The sequence below is a fragment of the Aquarana catesbeiana genome, linkage group LG04, assembly GCF_042186555.1.
Source record: "Aquarana catesbeiana isolate 2022-GZ linkage group LG04, ASM4218655v1, whole genome shotgun sequence".
Lineage (NCBI taxonomy): Eukaryota > Metazoa > Chordata > Amphibia > Anura > Ranidae > Aquarana > Aquarana catesbeiana.
In genome coordinates, this window is record NC_133327.1 from 34,853,692 (window position 1) to 34,878,154 (window position 24,463).

The window sequence follows — 24,463 nt, forward strand, 5'->3', positions numbered from 1 at the left end:
GATTTAATATTCTGACTTTTGTAAAGAATCGTTCAATCACATTGATCGGACATTCCGATGGATGTTGGCTCAAACTTGTCTTGCATACACACGGTCACACAAAGTTGTCGTAAAATCCGATCATTCTGAACGCGGTGACGTAAAACACGTACGTCGGGACTATAAACGGGGCAGTAGCCAATAGCTTTCATCTCTATTTATTCTGAGCATGCGTGGCACTTTGTGCGTCGGATTTGTGTACACACGATCGGAATTTCCGACAACGGATTTTGTTGTCGGAAAATTTTATAGCCAGCTCTCAAACTTTGTGTGTCGGAAAATCCGATGGAAAATGTGTGATGGAGCCTACACACGGTCGGAATTTCCGACAACAAGGTCCTGTCACACATTTTCCGTCTGAAAATCCATCCGTGTGTACGAGGCATAAGAAGAATGATGATGCAAGCAAACTTTGCATGCAATATACCAATGTCTCTGATAAGATATGAGTTACAGTATGTATTATGAATATGGGTATTTATTGGAAAATGATGATTCAGTTAAGCATTTTGTGGCAAGAAAGCCCAATCATAGTATGTGGGAGTGCAAAATGTATCCGGTTTGCTTTGGTGTACAGTTGTTTTACATACAAAAAGAGAGGCAACAAGATGAGCTAAGTATTATTTCCATTTATTCTTTGCGACATCCAGGGGCCAAATGCTGTAATTTTCCTTTTTAAATCAATTAAAAACAAACATTCATCCACTATACATTTATTGGGGGATAGTAGGGGTACATTAGCCTCAATACACATTTTTCTGGGATGGACAAATATAAAAGTAAGAACCCTTTTTTGGCAGACATCCCAGCGTGTGGCTGATGTGTTCATACATGAGTGTTGGTAATTGCACATCTTTAATTGTAATCTGTAAATGTATTTAACTGTAAAGCTGACATTAGATTTTTTTTGTTTTACAATAAATTGTGTTAAATTAAAAAAAAAGAACAAAAGAGAAATAAATGTAAAATTGGGATCCAAAATGAGTATAATACAGTGAGGGGGAAAAAAGTATTTGATCCCCTGCTGATTTTGTACATTTGCCCACTGACAAAGAAATGTCTATAGGTCAATAATTTTAATGGTAGGTTTATTTTAACAGTGAGAGGCGGAATAACCACTTCATCCACAAGCCTCATTTTGAGATTTGGTGTTAACAAGTTAAACTTTTTTTTTGCTAGAAAAGTACTTAGAAAAAAAAAATATATATAATGTTTGGGGATTCTAACACCCTAGAGAATAAAATGGGGGTCGTTGCAATACTTTGTCACACCGTATTTGCGCAGCGGTCTTACAAGTGCACTTTTTTGGGCAAAAATACACTTCTTTGGATTAAAAAATAAGACAACAGTAAAGTTAGCCCAATTTTTTTTTTATATTGTGAAAGATAATGTTACGCCGAGTAAATTGATACCCAACATGTCACGCTTCAAAATTTTGCCCGCTCGTGCAATGGCAACAAACTTTCCCCTTAAAAATGCTAGAATTATTGCTCCGCTCTAACGATTGCGGTGATACCTCACATGTGTGGTTTGAACACCGTTTTCATATGCGGGCTCTACTCACGTAAGAGTTCACTTCTGCAGGCGAGCTCTGCAGGACGGGGCGCGTTAACATTTTGAATTTATTTTTTTCTTATTTTTTTACTTTTTATTTTGCTCTTTAAAAAAAAATTGTGTCACTTTTATTCCTATTACAAGGAATGTAATTTTATGTGTTTAGTTTGTCCCATTCCCAAAAATATTTTGGAAAGTGCAGTTACTCTTTGAAGTGTAAAATACACCTTTTTTCTGAAACTACATAGATTGTACATTGCTTTCTTTTCTTAAAATGTTACTCAACAACATCATCGCATGTGTTTTCTTGCAGACCGAATCCGACTGCCCTGTGTGGAAGAGACCTTGGTGCATATGGGTGATAGCAGCCATGATTGTTCTAATATCCATCATAGTAACTGTGGCTATATGCAGAACTACAGTTCCTGGTAAGCCAAACATCTGAATAGCTCTATCAGACTGCAGACCCTTTGTTTGGCCATGAGATCTGGAAGGTGCTCTGGTTTGACGGCTCAAAGAAGGTGAAGAGCACAGGGTCTGATGTATAAACGTACAAGGAAGAATATTTTTTCTTGACCTTAGCAACTTTTTGTAGAAGAATCCAGACCACTGCAGTGTAATTACAATCCAAGTATATTAATTGTATATACATGGCACTTTAACATCAAAGAGTACAGTGCTAAATTGTTTACATTTCAGGATATACAGTTAGGTCCATATATATTTTGACAGGCACAATTTTAGTTTTTCAGGTATTTACCAAAACATATTCAAGCTATATTTATATAATGGATATGGGCTGAAAGTGCACACTCTCAGGTTTAATTTTGAGGGTTTCAGGGCTGGGTTCAGCCCTCCTTCTCAAAGCTGGCCACTCAACTGTCGGCTAATTGCCAGCTGCTTTCTCTCCACAGTGACTCACCTGTTGATGATATCCTGCTCGTCAGTCCTGCCTACTTAAGCCGTCCAGCCCAGATGATCTCTGCCTTCACCTTGGTGACATCTCTAGAGACGCTCTCCTGTGTTTCTGTTAACCACTTCAGATTTACCCCCTTCCTGACCAGAGCACTTTTTACAATTTGGCACTGCGTCGCTTTAACTGCTAATTGCGCGGTCATGCAATGCTGTACCCAAACGAAATTTGCGTCCTTTTCTTCCCACAAATTGAGATTTCTTTTGATGGTATTTGATCACCTCTGCGGTTTTTATTTTTTGCGCTATAAACGGAAAAAAAAACGAAAATTTTGAAAAAAAATATATATTCTACTTTTTGTTATAAAAAATCCAATAAACTCAATTTTATTCATACATTTAGGCCAAAATGTATTTGGCCACATGTCTTTGGTAAAAAAAATGTCAATGTTGGTTTGCGCAAAAGTTACAGCGTCTACAAACTAGGGTACATTTTCTGGAATTTACACAGCTTTTAGTTTATGACTGCCTATGTCATTTCTTGAGGTGCTAAAATGGCAGGGCAGTACAAACCCCCCCCAAATGACCCCATTTTGGAAAGTAGATATCCCAAGGAAATTGCTGAGAGGCATGTTGAGCCCATTGAATAATATTTTTTTTTTCCCAAGTGATTAAATTTTTGATTTCACTCCTCACTACCTATCACAGTTTTGAAGGCCATAAAATGCCCAGATGGCACAACCCCCCCCCCCAAATGACAACTTTTGGGAAGTAGACACCCCAAGCTATTTGCTGAGAGGCATGTTGAGTCCATGTAATATTTTATATTTTGACACAAGTTGCGGGAAAGTGACAAATTTTTTTTTGCACAAAGTTGTCACTAAATGATATATTGCTCACACAAGCCATGGGCATATGTGGAATTGCCCCCCAAAATACATTTAGCTGCTTCTCCTGAGTATGGGGATACCACATGTGTGGGACTTTTTGGGAGCCTAGCTGCGTACGGGGCCCCGAAAACCAATCACCGCCTTCAGGATTTCTAAGGGTGTAAATTTTTTATTTCACTCTTCACTGCCTATCACAGTTTCGGAGGCCATGGAATGCCCAGGTGGCACAAACCCCCCCCCAAATGACCCCATTTTGGAAAGTAAACACCCCAAGCTATTTGCTGAGAGACATGGTGAGTATTTTGCAGCTCTCATTTGTTTTTGAAAATGAAGAAAGACAAGAAAAAACATTTTTTTTTCTTTTTTCAATTTTTAAAACTTTGTGACAAAAAGTGAGCTCTGCAAAATACTCACTATACCTCTCAGCAAATAGCTTGGGGTGTATACTTTCCAAAATAGGGTCATTTGGGGGGGGTTTGTGCCACCTGGGCATTCCATGGCCTCCGAAACTGTGATAGGCAGTGAAGAGTGAAATAAAAAATTTACGCCCTTAGAAAGCCTGAAGGCGGTGCTTGGTTTTCGGGGTCCCGTACGCGATTTTCTAGGCTCCCAAAAAGTCTCACACATGTGGTATCCTTGTACTCAGGAGAAGCAACAGAATGTATTTTGGTGTGTAATTTCACATATTCCCATGGCATGTTTGAGCAATATATCATTTAGTGACAACTTTGTGAAAAAAAAAATTGTCTTTTTCCCGCAACTTGTGTCACAATATAAAATATTCCATAGACTCGACATGCCTCTCAGCAAATAGCTTGGGGTGTCTACTTTCCAAAATGGGGTCATTTGGGGGGGTTTTGAACTGTCCTGGCAATTTATGCACAACATTTAGAAGCTTATGTCACACATCACCCACTCTTCTAACCACTTGAAGACAAAGCCCTTTCTGACACTTTTTGTTTACATGAAAAAAAAATTTTTTTTTGCAAGAAAATTACTTTGAACCCCTAAACATTATATATATTTTTTTAAGCAAATGCCCTACAGATTAAAATGGTGGGTGTTTCATTTTTTTTTCACATAGTATTTGCGCAGCGATTTTTCAAACGCAATTTTTTTGGGGAAAAAACACACTTTTTAAAATTTTAATGCACTAAAACACACTATGTTGCCCAAATGTTTGATGAAATAAAAAAGATGATCTTAGGCCGAGTACATGGATACCAAACATGACATGCTTTAAAATTGTGCATAAATGTGCAGTGGCAACAAAATAAATACATTTTTAAAAGCCTTTAAAAGCCTTTACAGGTTACCACTTTAGATTTACAGAGGAGGTCTACTGCTAAAATTACTGCCCTCGATCTGACTTTCGCGGTGATACCTCACATGCATGGTGCAATTGCTGTTTACATTTGACGCCAGACCGACGCTTGCGTTCGCCTTAGCGCGAGAGCAGGGGGGGACAGGGGTGCTTTTTTTTTTTCTTTATTATTTTTTTGCTTTTTTATCTTATTTTTAAACTGTTCCTTTCATTTTTATTTTTTTTTAATCATTTTTGTTGTTATCTCAAGGAATGTAAATATCCCCTATGATAGCAATAGGTAGTGACAGGTACTCTTTTTTTGAAAAAATTGGGGTCTATTAGACCCTAGATCTCTCCTCTGCCCTCAAAGCATCTGACCACACCAAGACCGGTGTGATAAAATGCTTTCCCAATTTCCCAATGGCGCTGTTTACATCCGGCGAAATCTAAGTCATGAAATGCTCGTAGCTTCCGGTTTCTTAGGCCATAGAGATGTTTGGAGCCACTCTGATCAGCTCTATGGTCAGCTGGCTGAATCACCAGCTGCATTCTCAGGTTCCCTGTTGAGACAGGAGAGCCAGAGAAAAACACGGAAGACGGTGGGGGGGGGGCATTCCCTCCCACGGCTTGTAAAAGCAGTCTAGAGGCTAATTATCCACTAGGATTGCTTTTACATGAAAGCCGACCGCTGGCTGAAAAGAATGATACCAAGATGATACCTAAACCTGCAGGCATCATTCTGGTATAACCAGTCAAAGTCGTGAATAGCGTACCTAAAGACAAAAAAACGGTTAACAATAAAACACAGTAAACGGTAAAGTATAAAAAATTGCATACCTGAAAAGCAAACATGATAAAACATAATAACAATAAAATATTGCAGAATAGAATACAGTAAAAAAGAGCAGAACAATAGAGAGAGAATAGAGAGAGAGAACAATAAAACGACAACTATTTTTTTTTAATTTTATATATTTTTTAGTTTTTTTGTTTTTTTTTACCCTTTTATTCGTAACTGTAACTTTTATAACTGTAACCGGTTCCAGGTTCGGGTCTCTCAAAATGCGATGGCATCTTGGGAGACCCTGTGAAAGTGCGCCTAGTCTGTGCAATGCTGTACCCTACGCTAATACTCAACTAGTGAATGGTAGCGTTCAAAATATTCACCAATGCAAAGACCAGGATTGTCAGGACAGGAGGGACAATAATAGCGGGTGTCACGCCTATATCCGCACTTGCTGCAGACACGACATCTTTTTGGGGGGGGTCGTTGGGTAGGGGTACTCGGGAGGACCTAAAAATGCCTCTCATGCAGCCAACTGCATTTGGTTGGGGATGTGAATGACGGGTGCTGCAGAAGCGATGGGTTCCCAATTAGGATTGATGAATGCAGCAGGAAGGGCACTATGGGCACGACGGGCCTGTTTGTCTTCTTCTTGGTGGCAGCGGGACACTACTTGTGCTTGCCACCTCACCAGCTTGAACTGCACTTATGGGACTCGCCACGTCACCAAGTGTTACTGCAGTGCTGGTTTGACTATGACCGGGGTGTACTAGGCCGCTGGTGCTTGCCACTTCACCAAAACGCTACCAAAAAAACTGTTATGCCCCGTACACACGGTCGGATTTTCCGATGGAAAATGTCCGATCGGAGCGTGTTGTTGGAAATTCCGACCGTGTGTGGGCTCCATCGGACATTTTCCATCGGATTTTCCGACACACAAAGTTTGAGAGCAGGATATAAAATTTTCCGACAACAAAATCCGTTGTCGGAAATTCCGATCGTGTGTACACAAATCCGACGGACAAAGTGCCACGCATGCTCAGAATAAATAAAGAGATGAAAGCTATTGGCCACTGCCCCGTTTATAGTCCCGACGTACGTGTTTTACGTCACCGCGTTCAGAACGATCGGATTTTCCGACAACTTTGTGTGACCGCGTGTATGCAAGACAAGTTTGAGCCAACATCCGTCGGAAAAAATCCATGGATTTTGTTGTTGCAATGTCCGAACAAAGTCCGACCGTGTGTACGGGGCATTAGCGATCGCAGGGATCAGGCCTGACTCTGCGAACGCTGCAGTTATGTGTGTTTAGTGTTTTGTGAGTGACAGTGATCGATTGATACTGCACTTGGGTGGGCTGGGGTGGGCCGGGCGGAGGGGCAAAGTGCAGGTGCTAGCAGGTATCTGGGATGATCCCGCTAACACTGCGTTTTTGGGAACCCTAAACTGCTGGGGACGCTAGTATAGATCTGATCAGATCAGATATTGATCCGTTCAGATACTATACCACTAAGGGAGGTGTACGGTGTGTGCGTGGGTGTTAGCGGTACTGGCGCTAACCTGACGCTGCTTGGGGCTGGTGCTTGCCAGTTCACCAAAATGCTACCAAAAAAACTGTTAGCGATCGCAGGGATCAGGCCTGACTCTACGAACGCTGCAGTAATGCGTTTAGGGTTTTGTAAGTGACAGTGATCGATCGATACTGCACTTGGGTGGGCTGGGCTGGGCGGAGGGGCAAAACGCAGGTGCTAGCAGGTATCTGGGCTGATCCCGCTAACACTGCATTTTTGGGAACTCTAAACTGCTGGGGATGCTAGTATAGATCTGATCAGATCAGATATTGATCCGTTCAGATACTATACCACTAAGGGAGGTGTACGGTGCGTGCGTGGGTGTTAGCGGTACTGGCGCTAAACTGACGCTGCTTGGGGCTGGTGCTTGCCAGTTCACCAAAATGCTACCAAAAAAACTGTTAGCGATCGCAGGGATCAGGCCTGACTCTGCGAACACTGCAGTTATGCGTTTAGTTTTTTGTAAGTGACAGTGATCGATCGATACTGCACTTGGGTGGGCTGGGCCGGGCGGAGGGGCAAAACGCAGGTGCTAACAGGTATCTGGGCTGATCCCGCTAACGCTGCGTTTTTGGGAACCCTAAACTGCTGGGGACGCTAGTATAGATCTGATCGGATCAGATATTGATCCGTTCAGATACTATACCACTAAGGGAGGTGTATGGTGCGTGCGTGGGTGTTAGCGGTACTGGCGCTAACCTGACGCTGCCTGGGGCGACGCATATCACCGCCGGGCGATCAGGGGGCTAAACCTTTATTAGGTAATAAACGGCGGGTGCCCTGACACTATAAGAAATAAACTAACTAACCAGCGTCACCCGTAACAGTTATACGGTGATCACTGGTGAAAGGGTTAACTAGGGGGCAATCAAGGGGTTAAAACCTTTATTAGGTAGTATATGGGGGTCCCTGACGCTATAAAACGCTGACGGCGAACCTATATATTTACCTCAGTAACTAGCGTCACCAATGACACTAATACAGCAATCAGAAAAATGATCGCTTAGTGACACTGGCGACGGGGGGTGATCAAGGGGTTAAAACTTTATTAGGGGGGGTTAGGGGGGTACCCTAGACCTAAAGGGAGCTAACAATAACTGCCCTAACACACTAACTGTCACAAACTGACACCAATGCAGTAATCAGAAAAAAAAAACTGCTTGGTGTCAATGTGACGGGGGGGAGGGGTGATTAGGGGGGTGATTTGGGGGTGATCGGGGGTGTAATGTGTGCCTGGCTTGTTCTACTGTGTGTGTGTTGTGTTTTACACTCACATTGATGTCTTCTCTCCTTGACGCCGGAACAGAAAATACCGAGCCGAGGAGAGATGACATAATTTCCTCTGCTGCTGTTTACTATACAGCAGCAGAGGAATGATCTCATTGGCCCGGAGCGATCGTGAGGGGGGGCCACGAATGGATGGCCTCCCCCTCACCTCCGACCACCGGGGGAGAAATGCCGACCGCCTCGGGCACCGGGGGGGTCCGATCGGACCACCCGCCCACGGGAGGCAGATCACGTACAGGTACGTGATTCTGCCTGCCCGTGCCATTCTGCCAACGTATATCGTCGTGAGGCGGTCGGCAAGTGGTTAAAGACTTGCTTGGCTGACATTCCTTCTGGCTCTAGATCCTGCTTGCTGTTCTACTATGCTCATCTCTGGTTTCCAGACGTTTTGGCTTCTCTGACTATCCGTTCCAGTTCCTGAACTTTGGCTATGTTTTGACTACGTTTACTCTGTTTACCTTTTTATTATTATTAAACAAGTGTGATTTAGCTGTACTTTAACTGTACTTCTGTCTCTCTGTCTGATTCATGGCTTCTGACAGAGGGTATGTACATCCAAATCGAGAAAGGGTTTATGAATTACAGCTCTTAAGAATAACCACCCCATAGCAACATATAAAGGCCTGGACATCCCTGGAAGACAACAGTGGTGGATGATCGCAGGATCCTCTCTATGGTAAAGAAAAACCCATTCACAAAATCCAGACAAGTGAAGGACACTCTCCAGGAGGTGTGCGTATCATTGTCAAAGTCTACAATCAAGGGAAGACTTCATGAGAGCAAATACAGAGTGTCCACCACAAGGTGCAAACCATTCATAAGCCTGAAGAATAGAAAAGCCAGATTAGACTTTGCTAAAAAAACATCTAAAAAGGCCAGACCAGTTCTGGAAAAGCATTCTTTGGATGGATGAAACAAAGATTAATCTGTACCAGAAAAAAAGTGTGGCGAAGGCTATAGCATGGGAAAGATACAAATACAGAGAGATAGGGTTGCTGCACACCCCGGATAATATAATATGGGAAGATTCCCCCAGAAAGGGTTTTTTTAGTAGCAAAATACAGAGGTATCAAGAGATTGAGAAATTCCAAAAGAAGTATTTTAGTAGTAGTAAAAGTTTATTGGCGTATTACATACCATGAAGGTTAAAATACAAGCTCAGCATGGGGGTATACCCATGAGGTGCAAATATTACAACCTAAATATATACATGGCATTATGTAGCAAACATGTAAAAAAAATAGAGAAACTGATGCGTTTCGACCCATTTGATTCGGGTCTTCTTCAGAGGATGAGTTTGCTGCAAAGAGACTACATTTAGCATGCAAAAATGGGAAACACGCACAAAGGATCATACAAGCGCAATTAAAAGCCACTTCATACATTTACCTATATGCATGTGGAGGGGACCTCCCAACCGAAATTCCCAAAAGAACTGTCAAAACAAATCTATGTGCCGACAGGCCGGAAGACACACTGGGGTAGGAACGAACGCTGCTCCGCGCAACTTACAAGGAGTCAAACACTGTTACGGGGCCCGCCAGGCATGAGGGGGGGCCCGACACCTGCGGCACAATTCCAGAGCATCAATACACGTGGTATATGTATAAGTTTTGTTGTATAACATTACTATTAAGTTATTGAATATAAGGTTATTTATATTCATATACTATATTATATGGCATGGTCAGGCATATAAGCCAAAAGGGAGTGAATAGAGTTTTATAGGAAGAAAACCATATATGAAATGTGAACCCGTTGAGGGATAGGAGCGAAAGTCAAATAGGTGAACATGAATAGAGGTGTGCACAGGGGAGCATGGGGGAAGTGAACCAAATGAAAAGGAAAAAAAGAAGGATTGGGATCAATGGTGGGAAGATGAAGCGGGATGGGGTACCAGGGGGAGGTGGAGGGACAAGGGGACAGATGTGATAAAAAAAATGTGGAAAAAGAGGAAAGAAAAACAGGGGAGGGAGGAATAGAGAGGAAGAAAATAGCAGGGAAAAAAGTGCGAGTGGGAGAGAGGAGATGGGAGGAAAGGAAAATGAATGAAAGAAGAAAAGAAGGTGAATAAAAAATAAATATAAAGGATAAAATATAAAAAATGCACAAAAATGGTGTGGTGTAGGTGAAAGGTTAGAGCAAGGAAATGGAAAGAAGGGCAGGTATGTGAGGAAAGAGAGTGATTGGAGTGTGAAAAACAAATGTGTGTGACAAAAATAACAAAGGGGGTGAGTGATGAGTGGAAGGTGGTAAGAAATCAAACTGATGTAATGATAAAAAGGATACCTGATTACTGAAGGAGTGCAGCGAGCATCCCAAAAGTGAAAAGAATGTAGATCCAGTGTGGAGAAGGCTTGGAACAGCTCATGATCCAAAACATACACCGTCACCTGTAAAACATGGTGGAGGCAGTGTGATGGCATGGGTATGCATGGCTTCCAGTGGCACTGGGTCATTGGTGTTTATTGATGATGTGACTGCAGAATTCATCTGGCTGCTTCTGTCGTCTGTGTTTTTAGATATATACTGTCAGCCCGGATTCAGCCAAATGCAGCAAAGTTGATTGGATGGCGCTTCACAGTACTGATGGACAATGATCCAAAACATACTGCAAAAGCAGCCCAGGCACCTTTGAAGGAAAAGTGGAAAATTCTGCAATTGCCGAGTCAATCACCTGATCTCAACCCAATTGAGCATTTCACTTGCTGAAGGCAAAACTAAAGGCAGAAAGACCCACAAACGAATAACTGAAGACAACACCCAATACGAGGACAATATGCGACCGGTCTAAACTATGTGGCATGTTCACCAATGCCAGGAGCATGGCGGACAAGATGGGTGAACTAGAGATACTGTTGTACAAGGAGGATTTGGATTTTGTGGGAATTTCAGAGACCTGGTTCAACAGCTCTCATGATTGGCTGGCAAACATTCAAGGGTATACCCTATACCGCAAGGATAGAGAGGGTAAAAAAGGGGGAGGGGTATGCCTATATATCAAGAATAATGTACAAGTGAATGTGAGAGATGACATCACTGAGGGGGCTAGGGAGGAGGTGGAATCTTTATGGGTAGAGCTCCAAAGGGATGAAGCTAAGGGGAAAATAATACTGGGAGTATGCTATAGGCCCCCTAACCTGAGGGAGGAAGTGGAGACGGATCTCCTATCACAAATTGGATTAGCAGCAAGGATGGGAAGTGTTATCATAATGGGGGATTTTAATTATCCAGACATAGATTGGGCGGAGGGAACCGCGCATTCATTTAAGGCTCGCCAGTTCCTTAGTGTCTTGCAGGACAATTTTATGGGTCAGATGGTAGACGCACCAACTAGAAATAAAACATTACTAGATCTACTGATTACCAACAATACAGACCTGATAACAGATGTGGAAATACGGGGCAATTTAGGTAACAGCGATCACAGGTCAATTAGTTTCAGTATAAATCACACAAATAGGAAACATGAAGGGAACACAAAGACACTGAATTTCAAAAGAGCCAACTTCCCTAAACTACAAACCTTGCTAAAAGGCATAAATTGGGATAAAATATTAGGAACAAAGAATACGGAGGAGAGATGGGTTTGCTTTAAGAGCATATTAAATAAGGGCATTAGCCAATGTATCCCATTGGGTAATAAATTTAAAAGAGCGAACAAACATCCTGGATGGCTTAACTCCAATGTAAAAATGCATATAAAAGCAAAGGAGAAGGCCTTCAAAAAATACAAGGTTGAGGGATCATCCTCAGCATTCAGAATTTATAAAGAATGCAATAAGAAATGTAAGGGTGCAATTAGGATGGCTAAGATAGAACATGAAAGACACATAGCGGAGGAGAGCAAAAAAAATCCCAAGAAATTCTTTAAGTATGTAAACAGTAAAAAAGGGAGGACAGACCATATTGGCCCCATAAAGAATGAGGAAGGACATCTGGTTACAAAGGATGGGGAGATGGCAAAGGTATTGAATTTATTCTTCTCCTCAGTCTTCACGAGTGAATCGGGGGGCTTCAGTAACCAAAACTGCAGTGTTTATCCTCATGACACAACACAGGAAGCACCTACATGGTTAACAGAGGACGGAATTAAAATTAGACTTGAGAAACTTAACATTAATAAATCACCGGGACCAGATGGCTTGCATCCGAGGGTACTTAGGGAACTCAGTCAAGTGATTGCCAGACCGTTGTTCCTAATTTTTACAGTCTATTGACTGGAATGGTACCAGCTGATTGGAGAAAAGCCAATGTAGCACCAATATTTAAAAAGGGCCCAAAAAACATCCCTGGGAATTACAGACCAGTTAGCCTAACATCAATAGTATGTAAACTCTTGGAGGGGATGATAAGGGACTATATACAAGATTTTAGTAATAAGAATGATATCATTAGCAGTAATCAGCATGGATTCAAGAAGAAGAATCGTTCTTGCCAAACCAATCTATTAACCTTCTATGAGGAGGTGAGTTGCCATCTAGATAAAGGAAGGCCCGTAGACGTGGTGTATCTGGATTTTGCGAAAGCATTTGACACAGTTCCCCATAAACGTTTACTGTACAAAATAAGGTGCGTTGGCATGGACCATAGGGTGAGTACATGGATTGAAAACTGGCTACAAGGGTGTGTTCAGAGGGTGGTGATAAATGGGGAGTACTCAGAATGGTCAGGGGTGGGTAGTGGGGTTCCCCAGGGTTCTGTGCTGGGACCAATCCTATTTAATTTGTTCATAAACGACCTGGAGGATGGGATAAACAGTTCAATCTCTGTATTTGCAGACGATACTAAGCTAAGCAGGGCAATAACTTCTCCGCAGGATGTGGAAATCTTGCAAAAAGACCTGAACAAATTAATGGGGTGGGCGACTACATGGCAAAAGAGGTTCAATGTAGAAAAATGTAAAATAATCCATTTGGGTGGCAAAAATATGAATGCAATCTATACACTGGGGGGAGAACCTCTGGGGGAATCTAGGATGGAAAAGGACCTGGGGGTCCTAGTGAATGATAGGCTCAGCAATGGCATGCAATGCCAAGCTGCTGCTAATAAAGCAAACAGAATATTGGCATGCATTAAAAGGGGGATCAACTGCAGAGATAAAACGATAATTCTCCCGCTCTACAAGACTCTGGTCCGGCCGCACCTGGAGTATGCTGTCCAGTTCTGGGCACCAGTCCTCAGGAGGGACGTACTGGAAATGGAGCGAGTACAAAGAAGGGCAACAAAGCTAATAAAGGGTCTGGAGGATCTTAGTTATGAGGAAAGGTTGCGAGCACTGAACTTATTCTCTCTGGAGAAGAGACGTTTGAGAGGGGATATGATTTCAATTTACAAATACTGTACTGGTGACCCCACAATAGGGATAAAACTTTTTCGCAGAAGAGAGTTTAATAAGACTCGTGGCCACTCATTACAATTAGAAGAAAAGAGGTTTAACCTTAAACTACGTAGAGGGTTCTTTACTGTAAGAGCGGCAAGGATGTGGAACTCCCTTCCACAGGCGGTGGTCTCAGCGGGGAGCATTGATAGCTTCAAGAAACTATTAGATAATCACCTGAATGACCGCAATATACAGGGATATGTAATGTAATACTGACACATAATCACACACATAGGTTGGACTTGATGGACTTGTGTCTTTTTTTCAACCTCACCTACTATGTAGCTATATGTAACTGCAGTTAGAGCCTGGCAAAGCATCAGAAAGGAGGAATCCCAGTCTTTGGTAATGTCCATGGGTTCCAGACTTCACGCAGTCATTGCCAGTAAAGGATTCTCAACAAAATATTCAAAATGAACATTTTATTTATGATTATATTCATTTTTCCAATTATGCCGCGTACACGTGACCAGACTTCCAGATAGTACAAGTCCGATGGGAGCTTTCGGTCGGAAATTCCGACCGTGTGTATGCCCCATCTGACTTTTTCTGTCTGCATTTCCGACGGACTCATATATAGAACATGTTCTAAATCTCTTTGTTGGAAATGCTGACGGAGTTTAGACCGTTCGCAAGTGCGGCCGTGTATGCGGCATTACATTTGAGCCCCTGAAAATGGGGGGACTGTGTATAAAAATTGTTGCAGTTCCTAAAATTTGTACTTGATATTTATGTTCAACCCCTTGAATTAAAGTCTGCATTTCAAATTCATTTGGATTGTTTGTTTTTAATTTTATTCTGGTGGCATACAGAGCCAAAAGTATGAAAATTGTGCCTGTGTCAAAATATATATATGGACCTAACTGTATTTATACCAGTTTGATCATTTTTGCAAAGAAGTTGATTAGCGTTTGACATACCCCTCCTTAGTAGCAGCCAAACCCACTTATGTACTCTCCAGACCTCAAACTCTGTGAATTTCCAGAACACAGTGTCATTTAGCCATAAAAAGCTCCCTTGGATCAAGGTGGACCAGAATCTCCCTTCCCGCATAACCTTTCACACATTCTTGTTTAATAACTCTATACAAAGTTGGAGAGAAGAAGACCATGAGGTATGTAGCTTGACTAAAGCAATGTTCATAATTCCACAACACAACAAATCAGCTTTCAATTCCTATTTTTAGGGTCCAGGTTCAAAAACAAACAAAAAAATTAATTCTGATGTTTGACTTGGGCAACAAGAACTCTTTAGGATATGTTTATACATCGAGTCCCTTAGCAGTTTGGTAAGGCTGGGTGGGCAGGGTACTGGAAGCTGTAGAGCTGCAAGTTATGGATAATTGTTATATGAATAATTGTTATGATGTTATGGGTCATTTTTATATTCTCCCCCATTGGATGCCCCCCCCCCTTTTTTTTCCCAAGCGATTGTTGGATAAGGTCGCTTTGTTAGCTAACGCTTTATTATATTACAATTATGAAACTCTATGTAGATTGCTGCCATATGACGTGTTGAAATTTTTACCTTTGGTGGTTGGCCTCTAGTAGCGTTAACAATATTAATAAGAATTCTTGATGTTATAACACTGCATTTTCCAACAACAATAAAAAAGTATTAAATAGAAAAAAAAAGTTTAGATCATTGTGGATTATTGGAGGTTACGGATAATGTTGTTGCACTTTGACTACAAAATGTGGCCAAGGTGTGCCAGTCACAAAACTGGCTAAACAAAGTAATGTATCATTTACCAGAAAAGACTGGTAGGAGATGTGTAGTTTCACAGTCTTGTCTAGCTGTCTGTGTTCCATTTTAAGTCCATATCAAGGTGATGTTTTTTTTTTCTTAGTGCATGAAAATCCATGCTGCCCCAATAAGTGGACACAGTATGAAAAAAACTGCTATTTTGTGTCGAAGAATGACGCTGCCTGGAAATCTGCCCAAGAGTACTGCAAGGAAGAACAAGGGTCATTGCTGGTCCTGGACAACACATCACAGGTAGGTAAAAACACCTTAAACTAAGGGAGGAAAGGCAACTGGCACAAATGAACTCCAGGCACAGAGGGAAAGTCTCCCACTGGATTACTGCACAGTAGGGATGAGCCGAACAACCCCCCCGGTTCGGTTCGCACCAGAACCTGCGAACGGACCGAAAATTCGCACGAACGTTAGAACCCCATTGACGTCTATGGCAGTGTTTCTCAACTCCAGTCCTCAAGGCACCCCAACAGGTCAGGTTTTCAGGATTTCCCTCAGATTAAACAGCTGTGCTAATTATTAAGGCAGTGAAATTGAGCAAATCACCCATGCAAAATAATGGAAAGCCTGAAAACATGACCTGTTGGGGCGCCTTGAGGACTGGAGTTGAGAAACACTGGTCTATGGGACTCGAACGTTCGAAATCAAAAGTGCTCATTTTAAAGGCTAATTTGCATGGTATTGTCCTAAAAAGGGTTTGGAGACCCGGGTCCTGCCCCAGGGGACATGTATCAATGCAAAAAAAACTTTTAAAAACGGCCGTTTTTTCGGGAGCAGTAATTTTAATGATGCTTAAAGTAAAAAAAAAAAAGTGAAATATTCCTTTAAATATCGTACCTGGGGTGTGTCTATAGTATGCCTGTAAAGTGGCGCGTGTTTCCCGGAAAAAATCTCATTTAAAACTGCTTGCGGGTTTAATGTAATGTCGGGTCCTGGCAATATGGATGAAAATCAGTGGACAAACGGCATGGGTACCCCCCAGTCCATTACCAGGCCCTTTGGTACTTGTATGGATAATAAGGGGAACCCCGCACCCAAATTAAAATAAGGAAAGGTGTGGGGCCACCAGGCCCTATATACTCTGAACAGCAGTATACAGGCGGTGCAAACAAGACAGGGACTGTAGGTTTGTTGTTAAGTAGAATCTGTTTGTAATTTTGAACGGGTACATTTTTAACGTGTTTAGCTCCAGCCAAAAAATCTTTTTTTAAGCTTTTTGGAAAACATAGGGAAGGGTTATCACCCCTGTGACATTTGTTTTGCTGTCTGTGCTCCTCTTCAGAAGATTTCACCTCACTTTTTGTCCCAATGACAAATGTTTTTTGTGGAACAAGGATTGGAAAGCATCAGTGGAAAGGAGAAATGTTTTTCCCATATTAACTCTTACAGGAGAGAATTTCCCTTCCTAGGGGTAGATTTCATCTCACTTCCTGTTGTCTCCTTCCGTTTGCAAATAGGAGTCATTTGTAAGTTAGATGTTTGAAAGTAGGGGCCTGCCCTATATACTCAGCAGAAATTTGGGCCTTTGGTGTTGTTGTGGCCACAACACTGTAAGCCCTCACAGGACCCTGCTGTGAAATATTAGATCAAGAATTGTAATTACATGCCCCTGTTGAACAGGGGCAGAAAAATTGGGCCTTTGGTGGTGGTGGTGCTGGTGCCACAACACTGTAAGTCCTCATTCGCTCTTGGTGGGCGCAGAAATGGGCCCTGCTGTGAAATATTAGATCAAGAATTGTAATTACATGCCCCTGTTGAACAAGGGCAGAAAAATTGGGCCTTTGGTGGTGGTGGTGCTGCTGGTGCCACAACACTGTAATGCCCCGTACACACGGTCGGATTTTCCGATGGAAAATGTCCGATCGGAGCGTGTTGTCGGAAATTCCGACCGTGTGTGGGCTCCATCGGACATTTTCCATCGGATTTTCCGACACACAAAGTTGGACAGCAGGAGATAAAATTTTCCAACAACAAAATCCGTTGTCGGAAATTCCGATCGTGTGTACAAAAATACGACGGACAAAGTGCCACGCATGCTCAGAATAAATAAAGAGATGAAAGCTATTGGCCACTGCCCCATTTATAGTCCCGACGTACGTGTTTTACGTCACCGCGTTTAGAACGATCGGATTTTCCGACAACTTTGTGCGACCGTGTGTAGACAAAACAAGTTTGAGCCAACATCCGTCGGAAAAAATCCTAGGATTTTGTTGTCGGAATGTCCGAACAAAGTCCGACCGTGTGTACGCTCTATAAGTCCTCACTCGCTCTTGGTGGGTGCAGAAATGGGCCCTGCTGTGAAATATTCGATCAAGAATTGTAATTACATGCCCCTGTTGAACAAGGGCAGAAAAATTGGGCCTTTGGTGGTGGTGGTGCTGGTGCCACAACACTGTAAGTCCTCACTCGCTCTTGGTGGGTGCAGAAATGGGCCCTGCTGTGAAATATTAGGTTAAGAATTGTAATTACATGCCCCTGTTGAACAAGGGCAGAAAAATTGGGCCTTTGGTGGTGCTTGTGCCACAACACTGTAAGTCCTCACTCGCTCTTGGTGGGTGCAGAAATGGGCCCTGCTGTGAAATATTAGATCAAGAATTGTAATTACATGCCCCTGTTGAACAGGGGCTGAAAAATTAGGCCTTGGGCACTGGTGCTGGTGCCACAACACTGCAACCCCTCACAGACACTCTAGTTGGAACGCAGGAACGAGCCCTGCTGCAAAGTATTGCATCAAAAATTGTAATTACACGCCCCTGTTAAACAGGGGCTGAAAAATTGGGCCTTAGGAACTGGTGCTGGTGCCACAACACTGCAACCCCTCACAGATACTCTAGTTGGAACGCAGAAATGAGCCCTGCTGCAAAGTATTGCATCAAAAATTGTAATTACACGCCCCTGTTAAATAAGGGCTGAAAAATTGGGCCTTAGGCACTGGTGCTGGTGCCACAACACTGCAACCCCTCACAGATACTCTAGTTTTAATGCAGAAACGAGCCCTGCTGCAAAGTATTGCATCAAAAATTGTAATTACACGCCCCTGTTAAACAGGGGCTGAAAAATTGGGCCTTAGGCACTGGTGCCACAACACTGCAACCCCTCACAGATACTCTAGTTGGAACGCAGAAATGAACCCTGCTGCAAAGTATTGCATCAAAAATTGTAATTACACGCCCCTGTTAAACAAGGGCTAAAAAATTGGGCCTTAGGCACTGGTGGTGGCCCCCAGAACCAAAAATGTTCCTACAAGCTATCAGCATGATCATTGAGGAGGAAGAGGATAATTACTCAGGGATAGTCACTCAGCATCAGCATAGGCAGTCTTTGAAGGGATCTGAGATTTCAAAAAAAATTATTCGGTTACATCAGCATCAGGTGCTTGGTAGCTGGTGGTGATCCAAGACTGATTCATTTTTATGAAGGTCAGTCGATCGACCGAGTCGGTGGACAGACGCACCCTGTGATCGGTTACAAAGCCACCAGCAGCACTGAATGTGCGTTCCGAAAGAACGCTGGATGCAGGACAGGCCAGTAGCTCAATTGCATACTGTGCAAGCTCTGGCCAGTGATCCATCCTCAAGACCCAGTAACCCAGAGGATTTTCAGTGGGAAAGGTGTCCAAGTCAGATCTTGCCCCTAGGTATTCCTGCACCATGAAAAACAGACGCTGGCAATGGTTGCTGGAACCGATCATACTTTGGGGCTGCGGACCAAAAAATTGTCTGAACGCATCGGTCAGACGGCCACCTTCTCCACCGCTCCTTCTTTGACTGACCGAAGCCTCAGCAACACGTTGTCCAGAAACAGGAGTTTGTAACCTCCCAGTCTCTGGGAACACGTTGCACAGACCTTTCTGCAAGGCCTCCCGAAGATGTTTCATCCTCTGCTCCCTCTGCGATGGCAAGATAAGGTCCGCAACCTTACCCTTGTAACGTGGATCAAGGAGGGTTGCCAGCCAGTATTGGTCTTTCTCCTTGATACCACGAATACGAGGATCCTTACGCAAGCTTTGCAGGATCAGGGAAGTGTAGGTTTGCTGAGGCATTCGGTCCGGAGTCCTCTGGGTCACTAAGGACGACATGGTCCGCAGCCACCTCCTCCCAGCCACGTACAAGTTCGTGTGTTTCTTGGGACTGATCCCTTAAAGACTGCTGCTGATGCTGAGTGCCAGGCTCCACATCTTCCTCCTCCTCCTCCTCGTCCTCTTCCTGTGTGATCAGCGGACACGCAGGAACACTGTCTGGATAAAGGGGGCCTTGAGAGCTAAGGAAGTCCTCCTCTTCCTGCCTCTGTTCTGCCTCAAGTGCCCTGTCCATTATTCCACGCAGCGTGTGCTCCAACAGGTGGACAAGGGGGACAGTGTCACTGATGCATGCACTGTCACTGCTCACCATCCTCGTGGCCTCCTCAAATGGTGACAGGACAGTGCATGCATCCCTGATCATGGCCCACTGGCATGGGGAAAAAAAAACAAGCTCCCCTGACCCTGTCCTGGTGCCATAGTCGCACAGGTACTCATTGATGGCCCTCTGCTGCGTGTGCAGCCGCTGCAGCATGGCCAACGTTGAGTTCCACCTGGTGGGCATGTCATAGATTAGGCGGTTCTTGGGCAGGTTAAACTCCTTTTGGATTAGAGGAAAATGAACATATTGGGGCTCAAGACTTTATAGGCACAGTAATTACTAGATGTATGATTAAAATTCTAGTTTATTAGAAAATATTAAAATAAAGAGTAAAACAGAGAAACATATGGAATTCAGTTCATGGTCACACAGTTTTACAAATTAGGCACTCCATACATAGCTAAATGGTTATATAAAACAGTTTGAGCAGTGTTGAGAGTCGAAAATTCTGATCAATATAGTTACATTATGTTGAACCAGAAGCTATGTGGTGGTAACAATCAGATTCTGTATTGGCTCGACATGTTGCACGCCACATGCGCTTCTTCAAGAGCACAGAACTGAATACCTCAGGGGCTTTTCGGCTATATCTAGTAAAAACAGCAACCTCTTAGCTATATATTTCTAGCTCTCAGTAGTAGGCTGGCATCATCAGTTTTAGTTTGATTGACAGAGGGGGATCTGGTGTCAGTCAGGGGTTAACAACGGCTTGCACCGAGAATCATATGAGACTTGCTGATTAGGAAATCACTATTCCTGATCCCCACTTCTGCTGAGGCTTATATTGCAGTTAGAGGTAATAGGCAGCAAGGGTTGACAGCGTGGAGCCACACAGCCGCCTAATAGAGAGCGACTGGTAGTGTGGATCATGACCCTGTCCTGGTGCCATAGTCGCACAGGTACTCATTGATGGCCCTCTGCTGCGTGTGCAGCCACTGCAGCATGGCCAACGTTGAGTTCCACCTGGTGGGCATGCCACAGATTAGGCAGTTCTTGGGCAGGTTAAACTCCTTTTGGAGGTCCGCCAGCCGAGCACTGGCATTATATGACCGGCAGAAATGCACACAGACTTTCCTGGCCTGCCTCAGGACATCCTGTAAGCCCGGGTACCTGCCCAAGAACCGCTGCACCACCAAGTTAAGGACGTGAGCCAAACAGGGCACATGGGTCATTTGTCCCTGTCGGAGGGCAGAGAGGAGGTTGGTGCCATTGTCGCAAACCACCATTCCTGCCTTAAGTTGGCGTGGCATCAACCACCTCTGAGCCTGCCCCTGCAGAGCTGACAGAACCTCTGCCCCAGTGTGGCTCCTGTCCCCCAAGCACACCAGCTCAAGCACCGCATGGCATCTTTTGGCCTGCGTACTTGCGTAGCCCCTTGAACGGCTACGGAGCACCGCTGGTTCAGAGGACAAAGCACAGGAAGAGGCCATGGAGGAAGAAGAAGAGGAGGGGGTGGAGGAGAGAGGTGTGTCACAATCATTAGCATTTTGGAGGCGTGGTGGCGGAACAACCTCCAATATTACTGCACCTTGTCCTGCATCCTTCCCAGCTGCCAGCAGAGTCACCCAGTGCACCATGAAACTTAGGTAACGTCCCTGTCCATGCCTGCTGGACCATGAGTCAGCGGTAATATGCACCTTACCGCTGACCGCCCTGTCCAGCGAGGCATGGACATTGCCTTCCACATGCCGGTAGAGAGCCGGAATCGCCTTCCGTGAGAAAAAGTGGCGTTTGGGTACCTGCCACTGAGGAACCGCACATTCCACAAACTCACGGAAGGGGGCAGAGTCTACCAACTGAAAAGGCAGCAGTTGAAGTGCTAGCAATTTTGCCAAGCTAGCATTCAACCGCTGGGCATGTGGATGGCTGGGAGCAAACTTCTTTCGGCGGTGCAGCAGCTGGGGCAGGGAAATTTGCCTGGTACAATCTGACGTCGGTGTACCAAAAGCAGATTGCCCACAAGTACTTGGCTGTGACACACCTAATTCTACACCTTCATTCCTCTCAGTGCAGGTCTCAGAGAGGACTGAAGGTATAGTGGGGTTGGAGATCTCAGCTGATGAGGAGCAAGGAGAGGTCCTCTTTGTTCTTTGGTGTGGGTCTTTTAGATACGCTTGCCAACGAACTGCATGGCAGGTCAACATATGTCTGGTCAAGCACGTGGTACCCAAGCGGGAGATGTTTTGGCCACGCGAGATACGCTTGAGACATATGTTGCAAATAGCAGCGGTGCGATCTGATGCACTCGTCTCAAGAAAGGCCCACACCAAAGAACTTTTTGAATAACGCGCAGAGACTGCAGCGCCCTGCACATGTGGAGCTTTGGGGTGTGATGCAGTCAATGTGCTGCCCTTAGGCTGGCCCCTGGAGGGCATCCTGCCTCGTTGGTGATGTGCCGCCTCCTCCTCCTCCTCCTCTCTCCTATCAGGCACCCACGTTGAGTCAGTGACCTCATCATCCCCTCCCTCCTCATCACTGGAGCAAACCTGGCAGTATGCTGCAGCAGGGGGAGCATGACTGCCAGATTGCTGTCCTTCTTGGGCACCCCCTCTGTCCGTGCTCATGTTACTGCCTTCATCGAGCTCAGCATCATCATCAGAGCCTTCCAAACGCTGGGCATCCTCCTGGAGCATGTACCCAACACTGTGGTCAAACAGTTCGAGGGACTCCTCAGGAGGACATGGTGGGGCTAGGGAAGGAGTCACTAATGACATTGAGCCAAGGGAAGAGGCCGCTGCTTTGCCAGACAAAGTACCCTGGGCATGGGTGAGAGAGGATGAGGAGGATGAGGACGGCTCGGTCATCCATTAGACCAAGTCTTCCGCATGTTGCGGCTCAACACGGCCAGCTGCTGAAAAAAAGGCCAAGCGTGTCCCACGGCCACATGCTGAGGAGTATGCACCGTCTCCACGACCAGCACTAGACAATGAGCCTGCTTGCCCTCTCTGCCTGCCTGTAGTATGAGAACACCACCAACCTTCTACAGGTAGCTTTAGCTGAACACTGTGCAGAGCTCGCAAAAAACTAACTTGTAGCTTTTTTAGCTGCCTGCGGTAGTGATAGGATCAGGAAAACACCACCAACCTTCTACAGGTAGCTTTAGCTGAACACTGTGCAGAGCTCACAAAAAAATAACGTGTAGGTTTAGCTGAACACTGTGAGGAGGATGCACCCCACTAACTTGTAGTTTTAGCTGAACACTGAGCAGGACGCACCGCACTAACTTGTAGTTTTAGCTGAACACTGTGAGCAGGACGCACTGCACTAACTTGTAGTTTTAGCTGAACACTGTGAGCAGGACGCACCGCACTAACTTTTAGTTTTAGCTGAACACTGTGAGCAGGACGCACTGCACTAACTTGTAGTTTTAGCTGAACACTGTGAGCAGGACGCACTGCACTAACTTGTAGCTTTAGATGAACACTGTGAGCAGGATGCACCGCACTAACTTGTAGTTTTAGCTGAACACTGTGAGCAGGACGCACTGCACTAACTTGTAGCTTTAGATGAACACTGTGCAGAGGTCTCACTACACTAACTTGTAGTTTTAGCTGAACACTGTGAGCAGGACGCACCACACTAACTTGTAGTTTTAGCTGAACAATGTGAGCAGGACACACCCAACTAACTTGTAGTTTTAGCTGAACAATGTGAGCAGGACGTACTGCACTAAATTGTAGCTTTAGATGAACACTGTGCAGAGGTCTCACTACACTAACTTGTAGTTTTAGCTGAACGCTGTGAAAAGTACACACTGCACTAACTTGTAGTTTTAGCTGAACACTGTGAGCAGGACGCACCGCACTAACTTGTAGTTTTAGCTGAACACTGTGAGCAGGACGCACCCCACTAACTTGTAGTTTTAGCTGAACACTGTGAGCAGGACGCACCGCACTAACTTGTAGTTTTAGCTGAACACTGTGAGCAGGACGCACCGCACTAACTTGTAGTTTTAGCTGAACACTGTGAGCAGGACACACCCCACTAACTTGTAGTTTTATCTGAACACTGTGAGCAGGACGAACTGCACTAACTTGTAGTTTTAGCTGAACACTGTGAGCAGGACGCACTGCACTAACTTGTAGCTTTAGATGAACACTGTGCAGAGGTCTCACTACACTAACTTGTAGTTTTAGCTGAACACTGTGAGCAGGACGCACCGCACTAACTTGTAGTTTTAGCTGAACACTGTGAGCAGGACGCACCCCACTAACTTGTAGTTTCAGCTGAACACTGTGAGCAGGACGCACCGCAGTAACTTGTAGTTTTAGCTGAACACTGTGAGCAGGACGCACTGCACTAACTTGTAGCTTTAGATGAACACTGTGCAGAGGTCTCACTACACTAACTTGTAGTTTTAGCTGAACACTATGAGCAGGACGCACCGCACTAACTTGTAGTTTTAGCTGAACACTGTGAGCAGGACGCACCGCACTAACTTGTAGTTTTAGCTAAACACTGTGAGCAGGACGCACTGCACTAACTTGTAGTTTTAGCTGAACACTGTGAGCAGGACGAACTGCACTAACTTGTAGTTTTAGCTGAACACTGTGAGCAGGACGCACTGCACTAACTTGTA

General features: G+C 44.3%; 1 protein-coding gene across 1 annotated transcript in view; it reads left to right on the forward strand.

Moving 5' to 3' along the window:
- LOC141141358 (C-type lectin domain family 2 member B-like) overlaps positions 1-24,463 on the forward strand; it is a 53,081-nt gene that overhangs the window by 10,511 nt on the left and 18,107 nt on the right. The window contains exons 2-3 of the mRNA XM_073629023.1: positions 1,907-2,021; positions 15,576-15,724. Of these exons, the coding sequence (XP_073485124.1) occupies positions 1,907-2,021; positions 15,576-15,724 (264 nt within the window). The remainder of the gene's footprint in view (positions 1-1,906; positions 2,022-15,575; positions 15,725-24,463) is intronic.